This window comes from Aristolochia californica, unplaced genomic scaffold (genome assembly GCF_029961685.1).
Source record: "Aristolochia californica isolate CCGP_79_NKW_82.1479 unplaced genomic scaffold, dmAriCali1.0.hap1 SCAF_14, whole genome shotgun sequence".
Lineage (NCBI taxonomy): Eukaryota > Viridiplantae > Streptophyta > Magnoliopsida > Piperales > Aristolochiaceae > Aristolochia > Aristolochia californica.
The window spans coordinates 2178253-2199534 of NW_027181815.1; the positions used below are offsets into that span (position 1 = coordinate 2178253).

A 21282-nucleotide genomic window follows, 5' to 3' on the forward strand; every position below is an offset into this window, starting at 1 on the left:
GTGTGAGTGGAGTGGGCCATCCTTCCCCTACCATACCTCTTCCAACAATGGTTGAGGGAAATGAGCATGCTTAGGAAATTCTTCCTATGCCATAAGAGAAGAGGTAGGATTCCTTTCACCGGCCTAGTTCTCTTTAAAATATGTCTATTTTTAATGTTTTTTGTTTCAAAAAAATTATTTAAGGTTACATTTAGTGTCTTTTAACTTTAGTTATGCTATACTAGTTATGAGCCATATTTTCCCTCTCCATTTTAATTCTAAGTCATATTTGAAAATAGAACAATTTAAGTACGTCTTTAAAATACATATATAAAAGAGTTGTACTTGGTAATTAACCTTTTATCTAAGTGCATGTTATTTTTGTAAGGGGCAATATCACAAGGAGATTTGGAAGTACAGAAAAAACTTCATTCTTTCTACTTTGTTAGTGGGAATAGTCCTACTTAGATACATGTTATGAAAAAAATTGTTGGTTTATAAAGTTGCATAATAGAACTCCTAAGTGGGTAGTCATTCAGGATTGAACAAGATTCAACCTTTACATGTTATTAAAAGCAAGACGTTTACTTGTTGAGCCTATTTGCACTTCTTTGAGTTTGTACCCCATCTATATTTGTTGATTTTCAGGATTCCATAGGTAATAACTTTAGGGAAAAGAGAGCAGGAAGAAGGAAGAAGAGAGAAGAGAGAATATGATACACGTCCAAAGAGAGGAGGAAATTAGGGTTTTGGACTTAGGCCAAACCCTCCCCCATAAGTCATATTTATAGGTATCAAAAGTATCAATATTACATGTATACACCCTTCACCCTAATAAGAGTGAATAAGAGACAGAAAATGTAAACTAATTACCTCAGTGCCACCCTAATTACATGATATCCTCCAACAATATTACACATCTCAGACCCATTATTTGCATGTTAAGCCTAAACATGAGGGAGAGTGTTAGTGGGAGTAGTCCCATATAGATAAGTGTTATGAAAAAGTTGTTAGTTTATAAGCTTGAGTAATAAGCCTGCTAAGTGGCTAGCTATTTTGGGATGGAACTACACTCAATCTTAATATACATAATGAATTCAAGTGGCAGTTTTGTGCTAGCCACACTATAGTAAAGTAATTCAAGATTCAAGGTCTTCAAATGCAACCAAAATTAATGAGAAAATGTAGCTATCATCATGCTGAAGATGATAAAAAAAATTCATACATTTGAAGGATCTTTATAGAATAGAAATTCTCATTTATTTGATTTGTTCTGAGTTATAGAAAAGAGTGGTGTCTATGCTCAGCATGGTTGGCGTATCTGTGCATAAAGAGTGGAGTCTGTGTGTTGAGGGTTTGAAGCTTGCTTGTTTGAGTAATGACTTGCCTATTGTCAATTGAGTCACTCAGCCATCTTTTTTATAACTGTCTTAAGTTAGATCACTGGCTTACCTCTTGCTACCATCCAATTGCATGTCTTTGTTTTTTTTCTTCAAAAATGATGATGCTTTTATTGATTGAAATGTCTGTGTTTTGTTGATAGATAAGAATTGAAGTGCATTGATTTTTCAGTTGACAACTTACAAAAGTCTGCAGAGAACTCCACATTGTTAATGATTATTATTGACAGCAGAAATTTTTCATTAATTTTTAGTGGTTCTTTTTGTCCTTAAATTGAAGATATGCCAATATAACATGTTCTTTTACAATTTTTTCCAGTGCCTTCATATTAATTTAGCAAACCGCTCCAAATTCTCAGAGGGTGAAATTCAAACTTTCATGTCTATTGATGCTGATAGGACTGTTAATTTATGTAACAGTTTTCATGATGTATGGAGGTAATAGAAGTATTCTCTTTAGATTTTCAGTTTGAAGATAACCTATTTTCTGTTTTAATACTTTCTATCATTTCGTTAAGATATAGCAGTCATTTGTTTTCTTTATTTAGAGAATTATTACCCAGTGAGAGTTACTGGCAGATAGGTTTTGACAGTTAAGAGTGGCATTAGCATTTTTGACAGGTTACTGATTCTTACAGTTTTTAGTCATAGCAGTAAGACTTTAATTAGTAAGATCAACTATGAAAAGGATCAACTGGCCTCTGAAATTAATCATTTTGGCACCTAATTATTATATTGTTTTTGTGGTTCCTTTCTCTTTTTCTCTCTGTATCCGTTCTTTCTCTTCTCTGGTTGCTTTAAAATAACTTATCTGCTATTACTATTGGAATTTTAATCTTCAAAACTGCCTATTTCTGTCAACTCGAAACTGATATAAAATTTGTTACTGGGAATGATCTCACATAGATCAAGTCAAGAAACATCCTACGGTTTTTTAGTTGAAAAAAAAACTTAACTTTGGCTAGTCATTTGGGCGTGGACTTGGACCTAACTTTAACACAATATTAGGGCACAACTTTAACGTGGTAGGGTGGTTATTTGTATGTCTTGTACGTTATCTACATCTTAGGTTCATTGCCTATTTGTTCAGGCTTAAAAACAAGGGGAAGTGTTAGTGGGAATGATCTCACATAGGTATTAGGAAAAAAATTATGCTTGTTAGTGGGGAAAAGATTTCTTGACCCTGGCTAATCATTTTGTGATGGATTTAGACCCAATTTTCACACAATTATTGTAGTGTGGCTGTCTAAGTTTTAAGTAATACTTATTTGGTGTTTCCAACTCAGTTTGCCCTTGCAGATAGGAGTGGCACTCTATCTTCTGTACACACAAGTTAAGTTTGCTTTTGTTTCAGGAGTTGCCCTAACTATCTTGCTTATACCAGGTAAAAAAACCACTGAATGACTTTGCCAACTGCTTGTTTTCCATTATGATCTTGTGCTTTGAAGGAGGTCTTTAAATTCTTTACTTTGCTTTCACTCTTTTTTCACCATTTGCTTGTTTTGCCTTAAGTTTTTAGTATTTAACTTATGCAGTGAATAAATGGATCTCCTCTTTGATTGCAAATGCAACGGAAAAAATGATGAAGCAAAAAGATGAGAGGTACTTATTTTGTTAAATTTTTTACTTCAAGTAACTTGTGGATAGTGACTGAAACATTAATGTATTCTATCAAAAATTTTAAAGACCATTTGGCCATTAAGTTATAATGATAAGAAGATCAAATTCTCCCCGAAAGATTTTCTTATGGCTGTGCTTATAACACAAACAATTTATTAGCTATTATACCATTTGTCTCTATACTAAAAACAAAAGAATTTTTTTATAAATAAATATAGTTGTGAACTTGGGTCCAAGGCCTATCCCAAAAGGACTAGCTAACTTAGGAAACCTATTTCCCAACTAATAAACTCAAGATCATTGTACTCACTAATCCATGTGGGACTATTCCTTAACACTCGCCCTCACGGTGTAGGCTCTCTGGGCTCGTACATGTAGATAATTTGGGTGCAGGCCCACACACGAGTACCTGCTCTGATACCATGTGAAGTTGGGTCCAAGGCCTATCCCAAAATGACTAGCTAACATAGGAAACCTCTTTCCCAATCATGTGAAGTTGGGTCCAAGGTCCGTCCCAAAATGACTAGTCCATTTAGGAAGCCTATTTTCCCAAATTTCAACATTTGCGTAGTCAAGTGGGCCCCACACCGAATTCAATTAGGGCAATGCAACACACAATTCATTCAATTTAGAACCAATAGTGATCAGTTCTAGCAATCGAAACCATAAATCAATGAAAGAATGACCTAAATGCAAGAAATCAAGATGGTGTAGGCTATATGGATGATGATGCAAGCATTAGGTTGATGATGCAGGCAGATTTGAGAAATTTCCTCAAATTGGGATCATCAAATACTTCTAAATCCCAACATTTAGTCAAATAGAAACAATAATCATTAGCCAATAGTCTAAGATAGGCAGTACTATAGGCCAATAGGCTAAGATAGCCAACATTGTATTGATACTGATTTCAAGTGAGCGTATACACACACACACAAGGAGAGCTCCCATAAGAGAAGAGTACAATAGAAGTACATGATTCTTTATTTTTATTTTTGTGAAAATGGTGAGAATTATATTAAAAGAAAGAATATGCTAGAGAAATTACAAGATGGGAAAGCCACTTTCGCCAAAATAAATTGAAAAAGAAAGGCAAAAACAATGAACGTTAAAAGGCAAAGCATTATAAAAAAGAAGAGTTGGGAGATCCAGAACCCCTGAAATTTCGAAAGACTCGCAAGAGGCATTTTTAAAACAGACTTGAAAGATGACGAACCCCTGAAAATTTACTCTCTAGAAGTGTGTATAATGAACAATAGACTCAATTACAGTTCCCAAAGGTCGTTGCCGACCATTTAAAACTATTATTTCTTTCTTTCCACAAAGCCCTAACTGCAGTTGCAAAAGCAATTTGCTACAAAATTCACCCTTGAGTTGACAATGAATGCTTTAAAAATTGAAACATAAAATTCAAAAAAACCATTGGCAAACACAGAAAAACCAAAATTTGATAGAAAACACTCCAAACCGAGAAAACAAAAGGACACTGACTAAAGTTATGACTAATTGACCCATCCTCAACACCACAAAACTTTCAACTTAAATTGTCAAATGCCTGCCCCCTTCAACTCGTTGATCGGTAGTGAAGATTTTTCCCTCAGATACACACCGAAGGAAGTGCTTAACCTAAGGAAGAGCTGGAAATTTCCAAGATGAAACTGAAGCTTCATGAAAGTTGGGTGGGTTAGATGATAAAAAACCATAAAATGAAGAAACAGAAAACAAATTGGAAGGGCTGATCTTCCAAATTAACTCATCCTCACCTGAAAACATCATAAAATGACTATCCAACAAAGGTAAAAGGTTCCTTGCATTAACTGTTTCAATGTCATTAAGATTACAAGGAAAATTGAAATTTCAAGCACCACTCACATATGATCAAGAAACGAAAATATCTCAGGATAAAACCATGTTAAAAAGTTAAGGGAACAAAAAACTAGAGAAAAATTCCCAATCCACTCATCCAATCAGGATCAAACTTGAAGATCACTCCTAACATGGAAACAAATTTCATTAACAAAATCAGGTTTTATGAAAACAGTTGCGTGCCACAAACTAGAACTAAGGGCAGGGACATAATCATGAGGCAGCTAAGATTCGGCAGTATAGCCATTCTTGACTTCAAGAAGCTGCCTTCACAGTGCATTGCTCAGTTCCAAAACGCCATAACCAATTTGCTGACAATGCTTTTTTCATCAACCTGATAGACTTTATACTTAAACCACCATTTGCTTTAGGCAAAAAAATTTCATCCCCATTAATGAAATGATACCAGAACTGATCCAAAACACCTCTCCAAAGAAATCAATGCATAGGTGATTCAATGTTAAAAGCTATGGACCTTGGACATAGGATTTAGGAGAGGTAGTACTTAGGATGCTTGCTGAAGTAGTCTTTACCAAAGTGGTCCTTCAAGCAAAATTAAACAATTTGCCTCTCAACCTGTTAAGCCTCTTTTCCATTTTTCCACTATTGGCACCCAAAGTCAACCATAGGCCGTCCCAAAAACAAAGGAAGACCCAAATATAAAGTGGGCAAGGTTGACACTAGACAGCCTAAAGCACTACTGAGAGAAAATTGTAATTCCTCATAAAGGTACACTCCTATAAGGGCTGATGTACACCAATTTAATTTCTGACCCAAAATTAATTCATAAATAGACCAAAGGTCCTTAACATAGTTAGTTGACCTCACAAAAACATAATGTGTCATCTGCAAATTGGAGTAAAGGGGAAGTAAATTGCCCAAAGGTGTCGGGAAAGGGATTACCCTCCCCATTAACCAATACCGAGAAAGAAGCCGAGGAGATACAACTAGAGATCCAGAACCACCATTTAGGACCAAAACCTTTGACTCATCATGCAATCCAAAAAATGCCAACTTATCCTATAAAAAGCCTTTTTTCATATCAAACTCTAGAAGAACCCATTGACTACCCAATTGGTGAAAAGAGTGCAAATGCTCATGGGCCCTAAAAACAGAATCCAGAATTTGACGGTCCTTAACAAAGACATCATTTTGCAAAAAAGACCAGCCTCTTTATAAAATTCAGACGGAAACCCATCGGGACATGGTCTTTTATCTATAGGCTTGGAAGAAATTGCTGCTTCTACTTCCTCCTTTGTAAGGGCTGTTCAAGAGAGGCCACCTCCATTGATGAAAGAGATTGAAAGGCAAGGTCGATAGGAAGGGTCTGTTTGGTGGCTCATCTGTGTATAACTCTGCAAAGAAGTTAACCAAAGAAGCTAACCAAAGAAGCCTATGAGATTATGATCTAAGGATAGAACGCCATTCACCCTCAATTAAGTAACGGAGTTCCTCCATTTATGAGCTGAAGCAACAAATGAAAAAACTTGGTATTCACATCCCCTTCATGTACCCACTTGAATCGTGCCCTCTACTTCCAGTTACACACTCTTGTTGGCCAGTGGCCACCATAGCATGGAGCTGAGCTTTATGCTGATTTCTTAGATCCCATAGAAAGTCACTGTCTTTTTCTGCACACACCAAGCTTTGGATGGATTGAAGTAGATTATCCTTTTGAAGTTTGATGCTACCAAAAGATTCCCGCAACCAAGCTTTGATCTTCAATTTCAGCTGTTTCAAATTGTAGTAAAAGATGAAAGAAGGTGGACCTAAAACTTGCCAAACTCAACCCTCTCTTCAAAACCTTCCTCCTCGTGCCAAACTCTCTCAAATTGAAAAGGAGATGATCCCAACAAAGAGAACTACCGTCAAGAAGAATAGGGCAATGGTCAGAGACCGGTCTAGGAAGGCATCAAGAATTGGAATTGCAAAAAAGATCTACCCAGTCCACTGAAGCTAAAAGTCTGTCCAGCTTAGACATCATAGACGGAGTTTGCCCATTAGTCCAAGTAAACTTTGCTCCCGAAGTGGGAATATCCACCACCCCAAAGGAATTTATAAAATCGTAAAAAAGTCTCATGTTTGTAGTTAAATGAGAAGATGAACTACTCTTTTCATATGTATATCTCATAACATTATAATCCCGACCATTAAGAGATGAAACATCCGATTTAACACATTGTTGCTGCAACTCATGCCAATACTTTGGCTGAATACCACTAGAAGAGGGTCCATAAATATTACAGATACTAAACAACTCTCCATCTAACTTTCACTTTAGCGGAATGACTACATAAGAAAACATTGACTTCCTGCAGTTCACTAATGAAAGTTTCCATACTTCAGGGAGATCCTTTGGGTAAAGAAAGCAAAAGGGGGAGAAAAAAATTGTTGTTATGTTACTGCTGTTTTACAAACAAGACTTGGAGTCTGGCAAGGCTTTGTGGACTCTCAGCCAGCAACTTGAGGAGAAGAATCGGAGGCATCTGAAGGAATAAGTTTTTTGTCATAATAAGTATTTCCTTGTAACAAACTGAATAATGTACTCACAATCTATCAATTCAAAACTGGTGATCATTGAAGCGACAACCCATTGTGGGCTATTTTAGGCAAGTAAGCTGCATGACACCTCCCAACTTTCTAGCACTATCATCAAAAGAAGTTGAAAGGTAGTAATCAACTCCTCGGATTACATGATCCCTGATATGGCCTCTTGGACAGCTCCATTTGAGGGATGCCTTAAGTTCAACTTTGATGACAGCTCATGCAGTAAGCATGGTCTAACTGTAGGAAGTGGCGTGCCTAGAGACTCCTCAGGCAATATTCTCCTTACATACTTTGCTCCTTGAGGGCGTGGGGATGCTACCATAGCAAAGTTGAGAGACTTACCCAATGACATTCAACTCTATGTTGGGAGATTCACCTTATCTTAATTATTGAAGTGGATTCCTTGTCATCAGCTAGGCTAGTGGGAAAAAAGCACCAACCTGGGTGTTTGTTAATTTATTTTGATGAAATTGAGGATCTATGTGAAAATATGAATGTTGCTTGGCAACACACCCCTTGGAAGTGCCAACTGCATTGCTGACTCTTTGGTTAGGGAAGGAGTTTCCGACCGCACCTTGCTGTAGGAGGACTCACTCCCCCTCTGACTTTCGTTGGATCTTTTGATGGAGGTGTCTTTCTTTTCTTGTTTTTTAGCTTCCTCTTTGTATTCCTAGCTTTTGTACTCGTCTACCTAGTGCAATCCTTTTTCTCACTGTTATTAAAAACATTGAAAACTGGTGATTTTTTTCTTTTCAAACTATTTTTTTCTGAAAGTTTGTTTGATAAAAAAGTTGAATCACACCAACAACACATTTCACCACAAACAATGCAATTGAGAGAATCGTATTCCTTTGTTGTGGACCACAAAGAAGGTAGCTTTAGGGGGAGCCGGGATGTCCCTTGTGATTGGTACTAATGAATTATGCCTAAGGTCATAACCACAAATAAAAGCATACTGTCAACAAACACTCTATGTTCCAGAAGGATCTTACCTCTTATCTCTAAACCATGATTTCTTCTTCCAATCCTTGGATATACAAATTACAAGGATTAAAAGCAACTGATATACATTGGAGGCCTCATCATCTCTCAATACATTCCTTAAGTTTAGATTCCAACAATGGGGGCCTGCATCATTGCAATATGAGCTTTTGACGAAAATATACTGGTCCCTGGCCAATCTAAAGACTTTGGGACAGTGACTACTGGACAACTCTCTCCCACCCAATTTTCCAACCAGAAAGAGGTAATTTCAAGACCATTTTTCTTACACTTACGAATTTCTGTCCAGTTGGTACCAGAAATTTGATGATGTGTGCCTCCAAAGAAACTTTTTCTCAATGGCTTCAATCTATTTTCCACTCAACCAGGGAAGAGCAAAAAGAGCTGTCTTAGATCTATTCCCTCATAATAACTTTTCATAATAAAAATAGCCTATTTGCTCATAAGGGTATTGTTTTATCTTAAAATAGTGCTTTGTAATTTTTTTTAAATTGTATACATACTTTGCATTAGTTTTGTACTTATTAAATTAATTAGCTTTGTAGACAGACTTCAAGGGAAGCTACTGATTGAAGGAGACTCTAAAGTGGTCATATGCCGGTGCTCTAGTTCAGCCTCTCCCCCTTGGCGGCATTGGCCAATTACTTTATCTATTGCAGATATTGTATCTTCCATTTCTTGTACTTGGAATCCCATTCCTAGGTCAGCCAATTTTGTGGCTGATAGGCTAGCTAAATTTGGAACCTCCCAGAAATCTCTCATTGTTTGGGATGGCTCCCCCTCCTTGTAATCTTGCTCTTTTGAGCCTTTTAATATAACTCAGCACTATTTCAAAAAAAATAAAAATTAATTAGCTTTGTATATAAATAGGCTGTTTGGATAAGAAACTTTTTTAATAATATAGGTATTATTTTTCAGCATATAAAAATATCTTTAATATCTATTTTACCAATACATAAACTTTAATGCAATATATTTGTTATTTCCATAGGACAACTTGAGACAGTTTTCACTTGGTTCAGACCAAGAAGCTTGGGAATTGCTCTCTTCTTCATTTCCCTTGATTTATTGAACTTAATAGAACTCTGCTGAGGGGAGCCAAAGTGAAAGTCTTTCTGATTAGAAAAAAGCAACCCAAACATTAGAAATCTCTGGTCAAAAGGACAACACTTCTTGTTCTCTTCCCTTTGATTCTAAGTGGCACAAACACAACATTATGAAAGGTCTTATGTAATTAGGCATGACATCAAAATGAAATTCCCTTTCTTTGTAAAGATTTACTTTCTATCACACATAAGAGCAAAATAAACGTAAAAGGAGTTCGGCATGTGTACCAGAAAGAGAAAGATGGAGCACAAACCCTATAATCCTGAAGAATCTTTAATAATATTATTGATGCTTGACTATCTCTCTTCAGTTATTGTCAGTCCGAATCGTATAATTTTAAAAACTGATGTTGGTATTTTCCTCTAATTTGGTTGCACTAAAACTCTGGCAACTTTTTTTTTTGAGAAAGGGTGCACTTTATTAAAAGAGAAAGGAGGGGTCTCCCCCTACAACAAGGGATTGGAGGGCAACCCCTTTTCTAGCCAAAGAATCAGCCATAAAATAGTGGATCTAGGAACATGAATTCAGGAACAAACTGGAGAACATAAATCATGAATTTCAAATTGGAGAAAAATCTGGCTAATACTTTTTTTTTCTTTTTTTTCTGCTCGTTTGAGCTCTCTTAATAAAATTCAGCATCATTTAAAAAAAAAAATAGTTCACATGTGTCATTTTATGCAGGCTATGGCTATTTTACATTTTTCTAGAATTCTATTGGTGATTAGTTTATTGCTGTGTTTTTTTGGAAATGTGGCGATTACTTTATCCACTTGTTGATGTCTTAGTCCTATCACATTTAAGCTCTTATAAAAGATTGCATTCTGACCTGCACTGTCCCTGGGTATTTACCTAGAAGTTGTATCAACTATCCAAGTCTAAAGTAGTGATGAAAATTGCTTCACATATTATGCTTAACTCTCCCACATGAATACAGAAATTTTATGATTGCGATTTTTTATAGATTTACTGACAACGACCAATGGAACAGCATCCTGTGAATCAGATTCAATCCTGTTCAGTCATCAAAACCTACTTGTTTGTTTGATTTTTTTCATAATAAACTCTGTTATTATAGTTAACCTTATAACACAACCACATGAAATATCTATATTTATAAAAATATTCAGTTATGTAAAGATGGCACTGAAAAGCAATGAAACTGTGTAAAGGAGAATTTACTTTCATGAAACATTTCTATGGTGGCTGTTTAATTTTCAATGCTTTAAATATTCCTACTGATTTCTTCTCACTAATTTTTTTATAATGTATATCTTTTTTTTAAAAAAGATTATAATGTTTATCTTATAGTCAGTAAGCTTTCTGAGAGCATCCAAAATCGGTGCAACTGAGTTCAAATAAAAATGCTATGTTCAGACTGTATTTCTTTCACAGCATGAATGTAGTTAGATGATCTAAGAACTCAAAACTATCCATTAGCTGAGGCAGCCTTTGGCTATGTAATTTTTGTTTGCTCATAATTTCACTGAAAGGTTTGCCTACTTATATCTATTATCTGCATCAACATGAATCTTATTTTTCCTGTAGAATCAGAAGAGCTGGCGAACTGTTGAAGTATATCCAAACCTTGAAAATGTATAGTTGGGAGCTTTTGTTTGCTAACCGTTTGATGGAAACAAGAACAATGGAAGTGAAACACCTCTCAGTATGCTAATTCTCCTTTTCTACATCTTTTAAATCAAATGATCTATTTCCTGTTCTAACTCGACCAGTGATTTTTACCAGACTCGCAAATATTTGGATGCCTGGTGTGTATTTTTTTGGGCAACTACACCAACCCTCTTCTCAGTGTTGACATTTGGCCTCTTTGCTTTGATGGGACACCAACTGAATGCTGCCACGGTATTTCACATTTAGACACTAAAGCATGGGTGTCAGTTTGATGTGATGTATTAGGGTGATTGTGTTGGGCACCAATGCCAGCACAATGAGACCTAGCCTCTTTTACCAGTCGCATAAACAGCAACCCTAGGCAAACCTTCAAAAGTCATTTTTCATCTTCATGCTTGACCCAGGTTTATTTCAGAAAGAATTTATTGAAGACATATTTTCTTAAAGAAACTTGGTCTAGCTTTAGATTGAGTTGACCCAAATTGAATTAATAGACGAAGGTATCTGAAATAAAAATAAGCGCGTTGCTTCAGCCAAGCTTGACAGAAATTTCTCTAGTCATTAATAAAGAAATGTAGAACAGACCCTTTTGAAATTTCAGTTGGGCTTCAACTGGGAGAACTAGGACAGGCCTGGATTGGGTCTGCCACCTAGACTTAATAAATATGATGTTTTATTATTATTTCCAGAAAATTGATGCCTCTTGCTTTACTTGCAGGTGTTCACTTGTGTTGCTCTGTTTAACACTTTGATCTCTCCCCTCAACTCATTTCCTTGGGTTATAAATGGATTAATTGATGTGAGTCATCAATTTCATATTGTTCATCTACCCTCTTAACATTTTTCTTGAATGAAATATTTACCTCCATTTGGGCCTATTGCAGGCAATAATTTCTAGCAGGCGATTAAGCAGATTTCTGTCCTGTATGGAATTTGATGCAATTTTAGCTCAACAGTCAAATGAAAGTAATGCTGTTATTTTCAACGATGCAAACTTTGCTTGGTCAAACAACTTGGAGGATGTGCAAGTTGCAACTTTGAAAAACATTACTCTTACCCTTCCTAAAGGAATCCTTATTGCTGTTATTGGAGAGGTGAGTAGGCTTTATATTATTATGAGTTCCATATCCTTTTTTTGTTGAATTATGAAAATAATACATCACAAAAAGTATATGATCAAATTATGTTGATAGAAACATTACTGTTCCTTGATGAATGTTAATCTGCATTAATCTGTGGAATTCTGAGATCCGTTAACATGCTCATAACTATTCCAATTTAGGACTTCTTGACCTCCCATAAAAGGTGCCGGATTGATAGATCTACTAACTTACCCACTCTACTACTTCCCTCTTTTCATTGGATGCTAGATAATATGAAAGCATGGAAGATGCTTGACTCACAATTTTGAAACTTGTCAGTGAAATTAATATGGAAAAATTTAAGAATTGAAGTACACAAGGCAATGGCGATCTGCATGGAGGATAGCCGATCCCACAACCAATAACAGAGGAAGACTGGTATAGGCTAATGACATAGAAGCAGTGGATTTAGTTGAATCTGAAAGGGCAATTTAACTACCTTTTCATGTGATGCGGGCCAATGGTTAGGTCCAAGGGATAAACTGCATGGAGACAATCTCATAGTACTTACACAAGTCAAGTTGTCAATCAAAGAATATTCTAGAAGGCTATTAAAAAAATGTTGAAAATCATGGATCTGAAGCAATCAAGAACAATAGTGGTGTTTGCATTAGAAAATGTATCAAATAAGAGAGTACACTTCATAAAGATATATAATATTGGATAAAAAACCATAAATAGATCATTTTCTCATATTTTATAAGAAGGGCAGGAAAAAAGAGAGAAGACAATCTGCCTTTACAACATTTGATAACATTACTTGAGAATAGACCCTCTTTAAGTTTGTAAGAAAACGTACTTCCATATACATTACAGAATGCTCCCTTCAAGCTGGAGCAGCATAAGTACCAACCATTCAAAGCATGAAACAGATGGTTGTAGTATTCTGAGTTTCCTAGTAGAGAAATCAGTAAGCAGATTCTTCAAGGGAATATATGATGTCAAATGTTCTTGCAAATGACTTTCTGCCAATCTTTCTCTTTCATGAAAAGCAGAGTTGATGGTGACAAGGAAGGCTGCTTGATTTCACAAAAGAAGAGATTTTAGAGCCAACGATGCATGCACTAAGCTCTATCAATGACACCTTAACTAGCAAATTTTCCTTTGGAATGTGCACTATGGCCTTGCACTCTTGTGAATTAGGTCTAAAACATCACCTTGTTTCTTTCTCTTCAAATTAACTAAATTTTAACTAATAAATGTGTAAAAACCTGTTATGATCTTCTATCAGAAGGAGAACCATCTGCACCTCAATATCCTTCAATTCCTAAATGGTTATGCGAGTTTTGAACCACCAATCTTCCAAGAGAACTTTTCGAGTCATTGAAATCTTGATAGCCACGGTCTTTAATCAGAACTTAGGAGGACACACGCAAGACAGACAACTCATTAATTTTTTTTTTTTTTTTTGAAGAGAGTGATTGCTTTATTGATTTGCTGAGCAATAGTGATACAACATAGAATACAGCATAAAGTACAAGTAGCTCTTTAGTATTGAATATTATTCACTACTTAATATCTCACACTGCCTGATTGATTGATGACTGTAGAGAAATGTAATTATGTATCAAGGGTATTTTGGTGATTATGCTGCCAGGGGTATATTTTTAAATGTCCCCTTTCTAGTACAGTGTCAGAACCTCATAACAATAGTTGCAAGTGTTTTTAATTAGTTATCTAAAGGAGGAGACGGGACGTGCGCCAACCGAATCTCTTCTCTTCTTTGTGTGATGACTCTTCTCTCTTTCTCTATTCTCTTCTTTCTTCAATTCTTATTTTCTGGAATCAATTCAGCTCAATTTCTACAATGACAAACTGCCAGATTGTCTTTTAGTCAACAATTCCGTGTGGCTTTACATAATGCCATGACATATTGCATGCTTGCATGTTTTAGATAGTTTATGACTAGTGAGGGGAACAATTTCTTCTTAAAAAAAGGAAATACTTATCCATAATGACAATTTTACTAGTAGGTCTGCTGCATAAAGTAACAAACAAACAGTTGTCATTCAGGGTTTTTTTAGTTATTCATACGCTGGTGACTTGGAATCTGGGTGCCTTATGCACATCAGATAGAAAATCTAGCTAACGGGGTATTAGTCCAGATTGCTAGTTACTTACTTCGTGTTTTTTGGATAAGCTCATTCATTTGGTTTTCTTGCACTGATTAGTATTCTGCCAGGTTGGTTCAGGTAAGTCATCCTTGTTTAATGCCATTCTCAGAGAGATGCTCCTTATTCGTGGTTCAGTGCATTCGCAGGGATCTGTAGCTTATGCATCGCAGGTTTTGTCCAATCTTCATTGATGGAAGTACTTGATTTTCCTTTCTCTTGAACTTGTCTTATTGTTCTTATACTGGAATAGGTCCCATGGATCATGTCAGGCACGGTTCGTGATAATATTTTGTTTGGAAAAGAGTATCACTCGATAAGGTTAAGTGAATGAGCTTAAGACCTACTTTCAGTCTCTGTTGCTTTTTTTTTCCTTAATTCTAGATCGATCTTCTCCATGTTCTTTAGTCTCTGAGCTAGACATATCATATTGATTACAAAGTTTTCTACTGAAAAACAGATATCATGATGTATTGAAGGCCTGTGCACTTGATTTTGATATTTCGCTAATGGTTGGTGGTGATCTAGCATACATTGGAGAGAAAGGTGTAAACTTGTCAGGTGGGCAGAGGGCACGAATAGCATTAGCAAGGTAAACTTGTCGGTTTGTATAATTTTTTTAACTGAAGAAGAAAAGCATAACTTTGGCCGGTGGCCCCTTTGGAAGTTGTTCATAGATGTTAGAAATTGCAGGGTTGTATATCATGGCTCCGACATATGTATGCTAGATGATGTACTTAGTGCAGTTGACTCTCAAGTAGCTCAGTGGATTTTGAATAATGCTATTCTCAGTCCCCTTATGCATCAGACGACAAGGATTTTATGCACTCACAATACCCAGGTCATTCCTTCTCTGAATCAATTTAAGATTATTCTACATCTGATTCACACAGTTCCATTCCAGGGTTTATATGTGACTTTGTTAAGCTACTACATTAGTCAACTTAACAAAGGCTAACTAACAGTGAATAGCTAATCTGATGACTTAAAATTTCCTTTCTTATTATTTTTTTGGATTTTTGACCTAAAAGGGAAGCATTCAAATTTTGTTGGTTTTGTATTAACAACGAGAGAGGTCAACTTCTGACCATTCTTTTCCATTTTGCTTGAAGCTTGTTCCATGGCTCATTGTTTCTAGACAAATAATTCATGGGTATAAAGGGCTGCCTTATGTAGTGGAGTATATCATACAATATAGTACTGCTCAAAGCTATTAATTTTGCTATAAGTACATCAATTTGGCGGTTTAACCGCATGAAAATGAATGTTAACTCAACTGAGAGAGAAGTTATTCAAGCTTAGTTTTTAAGAAAGACATCCATAGGACTGAGGAGTTAGACACAGAGGATGGTGACCGGTGATATGCAGATGATAAATACACTTGCTGCATTGACCAGACATGGTATTGCTTGGTTTGTCATATATGTAAAAGATGAAGAATAGCAAAAGAGAGAGTACATCAACCAGAAATAGCTGGATATCTTATTGATTTCCATGAAAAAATAAAGATGAGGGCATAATGTTGAGTCCATCTGTCTTTAAGTACAGATTTCATGAAAAAATTTCTAAAATACTCTTACTACTCTGCCTACATACCTTGTCACTTAAATAAAAAAACAACTCTACCCTTATTTTAATAAACCTCTAGGAACTTTGCCTAATTACATGAATTTTTTTCTAAAATACTCTTACTACTCTGCCTACATACCTTGTTACTTAAGTAAAGAGACAATTCTACACTTATTTGAATTTTTACGTAATTAGAAGAATAACAGAGAGCAAGAAAAAAACTCCTTTTGTAAAAAGAAGCCCTTGCAGTTATGAAATTTGTCGTTAAAATTGATTGTACTGTTACAGTTCAACTTTAACTTGTCAAGCACTGTAACTTACATTTAGGAATAGATGATGTAGGGTCAGTTCAGACCAGCTCGACCACCCTTCTCTCTTTCACTCTCAGATTTCCTACATTATCAACCCCAGATTACACCTCCACCTTGCGTAAGTCTTGGATTCCCTTGACAGCGGCTACCAGAGTTGAGATTTAAACAACCAATCTGAGGAGGTCAGCACTAATGAGAAAGCAATCTCCCCCTAACTGTCTCTGATGGTGGAGCTCAGGACACCGGTGACTCAACTTTGAAAGTTTACTCGCCCAAAATAAAACAATGTGCAATGTCTTTTCGGCAATAACCGCAGTTGAGCTACATTTCTTTTCAAGAAAACACTTTCAAATGTTCTTGAATTTTCTTCCTTTGAAATGCTCAAGAAAATTGCAGCTGCCAGGTATTTCCATAGTCTTTGTCCAACTTTCCAATTGGGGAGAACGATAACTGCTAAAGCATGTAGTCGTGAGGCAAAAAACAAACATTAAATCTATCAAGCATGGCACCCCAAATTTGAAAAGTGGACGGGCAATAAAGAAATATGATCAATCGATTCCTTATCCTTATTGTGAAGTTTATTCAAAGGAGTTATTAATTACTCTACCTCTTAGTTGATCAATTTTAAGAATCTCACCACGATAAACACACAAAATAAGAGTGATTTTAGGTGGCTCTGGAATGTTCCAAGGAACATTGCCAAAGAGTAAGTCAACCTATTATATCCAATTATAAAAGCTTATTGAGTGACCAAGAATCATCCATAATAGTTCTTTTTCAAATCATCTAATCATCTCCTAGACCATGAATGTAAGTGCTTTGAAGACATGATAGAAGATTATTGACCCCAATTGCCTCATTTTGCAAGTAGACCTCTTCTCAAATTAAGGTTCTAAGATTCAGTATTTGTGGACAATAGTAAAGATTCACAAATTATGACTTGAGGCAAGGGTGGGTGTCTTAGATTTTTTAGGGTGTGTCTGAGATTTTTAACAACTCGACACATCTAAGAAAACTGTAATGCCTGTCCTTACCGCATGTTATCCCATCAATAGGATGCCTTCTTTTGTTCTTGTGGGTAAAATTCCCATATAGCTTTTACTACCTTTTGTTCTATTATTCCCATTATCTCCACTTGTCTTTGGTTGCATTTGTTTTGTCAATGTATTTGGTCCATCTATAGATAAATTTTCACCTCGTGTAGTGAATTGCATTTTCCTAAGATGTTCTCGTACATAGAAGGTGTACAATTTTTTTGTCCTTTTACATAGAAAACATTTGTATTTGCAAATGTAATATTTTTTTAGGATACTCCGTTCTTTTCATCATCCACTATAGATGTTTTTCTCTCCTCCTCCTACAAGTGCAGAGTTAGTTATTCCTACATCTGTAGAGGATGTTTCAAGACCTTCCCCTAGTGTTACTCTTGAGAAATCACTGGAGGTATCATAGAAGACGGGTGCCCTTGACTCAGACTACAGTTCCCTCTCGCACCGGATCTAGAAACGACTTTGTTTGCTGATCCTAAGGTAAGTGATATATATCTTCCTATACTCGTTATCCACTATCAAATTTTGTTTCATTTGATTCGTTGTCTAACCAATACAAACAATTTACTTTGTCTTTGTCCTTTTTGCACTATTCCTTCTTTAGTGCAGGCTGATCTCTCTTCTCCACATTGCAAACGGACCATGGATGTTGGGATGAAGGCATTGTGGTTAGGGGAACCTGGCAGTTGTGTGATTTGACTTCAAGTGCTACAGTTGTTGGATGTAGATGGGTGTATATGGTGAAATATAAGGCCAATGAGTCTATCGAGAGATACAAGGCTAGATTGGTAGCAAAAGGTTACACACAGACCTATGAAGTTGATGTTTTTGAAACTTTTTCTCCAGTTCCCAGATTTTCTTTTGTATGGATTTTGGTTTCTATAGTTGTGTACCAGTGGTGGTTACTGTGTCAACTTGACATTACGAATGTTTTCTTGTATGGTGTTTTTGGAAGAGGAAGTTTATATGGAGCAACCTCCTAGGTATGTTGCTCAGGGGGAGATAAATAAAGTTTGTAGGCTCAAGAAACCTACATATGGTCTCAAAAAAAGTCCACGGGCATGGTTTGAGAAATTCAGCCAAGTTGTCTTGTCAATTGGATTCTCCATAAGTCATTGTGATCATTCGCTCTTTGTTCTAAAGCGATCATCTGGTATTATGGTGTTATTAGCATATGTGGATGATATCATATTGTCTGATAGTGATGTGACAGGTATTGAGGATGTAAAAGCATATTTGGCAAAACACTTTCAGACTAAAGACCTTGGCTCATTGAAATTTTTGTTGGGGATTGAAGTAGCTAGAAGCAAGCAGGTCTCGTGCTGACACAAAGGAAGTATGTCACACATATGCTGCAAGGTTATGCATTACTAGTTGCCGACTCAGTTGAAACTCCAATGGAAATCGGGCATAATTTTCATGATGATCAGAGTGCTGAACTGAGTGATAAGACGATGTTCGGAGGCTATTTGGCAAACTATTTATGCTACTATTACTCGTCCTAACATATCCTTTGCTATCAGTATAGTTAGTCAGTTCATGGAATGCTAACACAAAATTCATCTGGAGGCTGTACTAAGAATCTTGAGATATTTGAAAGGGTCACCTGGAAAGGATATCTTCTTTAAACCTCATAACCACTTGAACATAGAAGTTTTTCTAATGCAGACTAGGCAGATTCAAAACTGAATGGAAAATCTACCACAGGTTATTGTGTGTTTCTAGGGGATAATTTGATAAGCTAGAAAAGCTAGAAACAAAATATTATAACTCAATCTAGTGCTAAGGCTAAGTATAGAGTTATCGCCCATACTGTCAATGAACTAATATGGGTAAGATCAGTGGTAAAGGAGTCGCAGCTACACCAAGATGAACTTATGACTATGTATTGTGACAATCAGGTAGCAATATTCATTGCAAACAATTTGGTTTTTCATAAGAGAACTATACATATTGAGGTAGATTGTCATTTAATTCGAGATGCAGTAATGAGGAAATAAGTCATCTTTCCCTATGTTCGATTTGGTGATCAAATTGGAGACGTGTTTACAGCTTTGGGTAAACGCGAGTTCGTGATTTTCTATAACAAGTTGGACGTTATGGATATATATGCTCTAGCTTGAGGGGGTGCTAGAAAATGTACTGAGGGATAATTTGGTCATTTCACATCAGCTTTGAGGTCTACGTTATCTTGTTCTACTTGTTTGATTATGTCACTGGACTCAATTTTATATATTTTGATTATATATATTGGGAGATATAAGGGTTCAAGTGATTTAAGTGTCTAGGGGTATTTTTGTAACTTTAACCTATTTCACTTAATAAAGAGATGGGGGAGATCCGGGAAATCTCTTCCTTCCTTCTTTTCTTCTCTCTTTTCCTCAATCTTACCTTTTTTCACAAACCTTACTTTCTCTTTTATTCTCATGTTGTATGGAGGAAAAATCTTCAATTTGAAGCATTTTAAGGGGCCTTAAGTTGACAGGGCCCCTCTTCTCTTCTTCTATGTTTAGAGCACCCATGATCAAACTGAACACTCATACTATTGTGCCTACCTGTTAGTATCTTTCAATAAAGGTTAAAGGGTTAATGCTACTGTTTATGCCTTTGGCATTTCCAACAGCGAGGTGTGTCATTCCTTAGTATTTTGGAATGAGTGCTTAAACTGTTCTCAGTTGACCTAGTAAGGTGTTTTTTGAAAATAGCCCATATTTAAACTAAGCTAACCACAACCTAGTATAAAAACTTGGGCAGGAGCTCCCACTATGTTTGGGCTTTTGAGTTGAATGCCTTTCTTCACGGTATCAAAGAAGCTATCATGTGCCTCTACCCAACATAATCTGTACTTTTGGAGTCACAGGAAGGACCCACAGGTAAGCAGAAGTATTAGAATAGCCCCACATTAAAATTTTTGTTGATCCACAACATAGTATAAGAACTTTGGTTGGACCATTCCACTCTCAACTAGAGCTTTGACATCTTTTATCTAATCCTGTTGTCTTTCCACTGGGATTGAACACTACCTAAACTGTGTTGAAATGGTAGAAACCACTGAAAATTATTTAGTGGCAGAAACCTCCTCATCTACAACTCAAGATTAGTCCTCCTCTGCTTCTTAGGAACATGGATTTAACTAGTATTCAAATTATTTCAGTTGAGGTCACTGGGAGTAATTATTTGTTATGGGAAGGGTCAGTTATTGTGTACTTGATTGCTCATGGTAAAAAATTTCAAAAGATGCATCTGTCGGTAATCTAAATTGGACTATAGGAAATAGATTAGTGATAATTCGGTCAACCAACCAACCTTGAGGGTACCTCTCTGTGTCAAAATTGGTAATCCTTGCCAGCCTCTCTGCAGCTTGGCCTGGATCCCTCCCCCTCCCAGCTTCATAAAATTTATTTTTGATGGTTGCACTCGGGGATGTACTGGTATTGCCAGAGTGGGGAGAGCCACCCTTCTATCCTTTGCTGGTCCTCTGGGTCTTGCTGACTCCACAGAGGCGGAGCTTTCAGCCCTTCTCCAGGGTCGTAAGCTCTACACCAGCCACCTTTGCGGACCCCTTATTATCGATGGCAATTCTCAGACTGTGATTCAGTGGTTGTCCACTGCTGCTGAACCACCATGACGTCATTGGACTGTTTATCACTCAATAATGATTCTGTTCATTGTAATTGGACTTATTGGTCAGGCAACTCGGTGCCAGACTCTTTAGCTAATAGAGGCGCCTCCCTTCAAGCTCTCCTTGTCGAGAGTGTGCCTCTTCCTATTGTATTGTAGTGTTGTTTCTCCTCTCTTAATAAATTTCTCATTTTCATAAAAAAAATAAAAAAAATCGGTTGACCAACAATATGGAATCACTAGATGGAGTGACCTTTAAGCTTCTTGAAACGGCACTAGTTACATGGGTTGTTGCATGAGATGACTTTGGAAAGACTATATAGTGAGAA

General features: G+C 36.4%; 1 protein-coding gene across 1 annotated transcript in view; it reads left to right on the forward strand.

Moving 5' to 3' along the window:
* The window catches only part of LOC137950020 (ABC transporter C family member 13), a 45576-nt gene that overhangs the window by 17142 nt on the left and 7152 nt on the right, over positions 1 to 21282 (forward strand). The window contains exons 12-22 of the mRNA XM_068796358.1: positions 1699 to 1817; positions 2666 to 2763; positions 2915 to 2981; positions 11067 to 11184; positions 11265 to 11381; positions 11869 to 11949; positions 12035 to 12244; positions 14475 to 14576; positions 14657 to 14724; positions 14864 to 14995; positions 15097 to 15244. Coding sequence (XP_068652459.1) covers positions 1699 to 1817; positions 2666 to 2763; positions 2915 to 2981; positions 11067 to 11184; positions 11265 to 11381; positions 11869 to 11949; positions 12035 to 12244; positions 14475 to 14576; positions 14657 to 14724; positions 14864 to 14995; positions 15097 to 15244 — 1260 coding nt within the window. The remainder of the gene's footprint in view (positions 1 to 1698; positions 1818 to 2665; positions 2764 to 2914; positions 2982 to 11066; positions 11185 to 11264; positions 11382 to 11868; positions 11950 to 12034; positions 12245 to 14474; positions 14577 to 14656; positions 14725 to 14863; positions 14996 to 15096; positions 15245 to 21282) is intronic.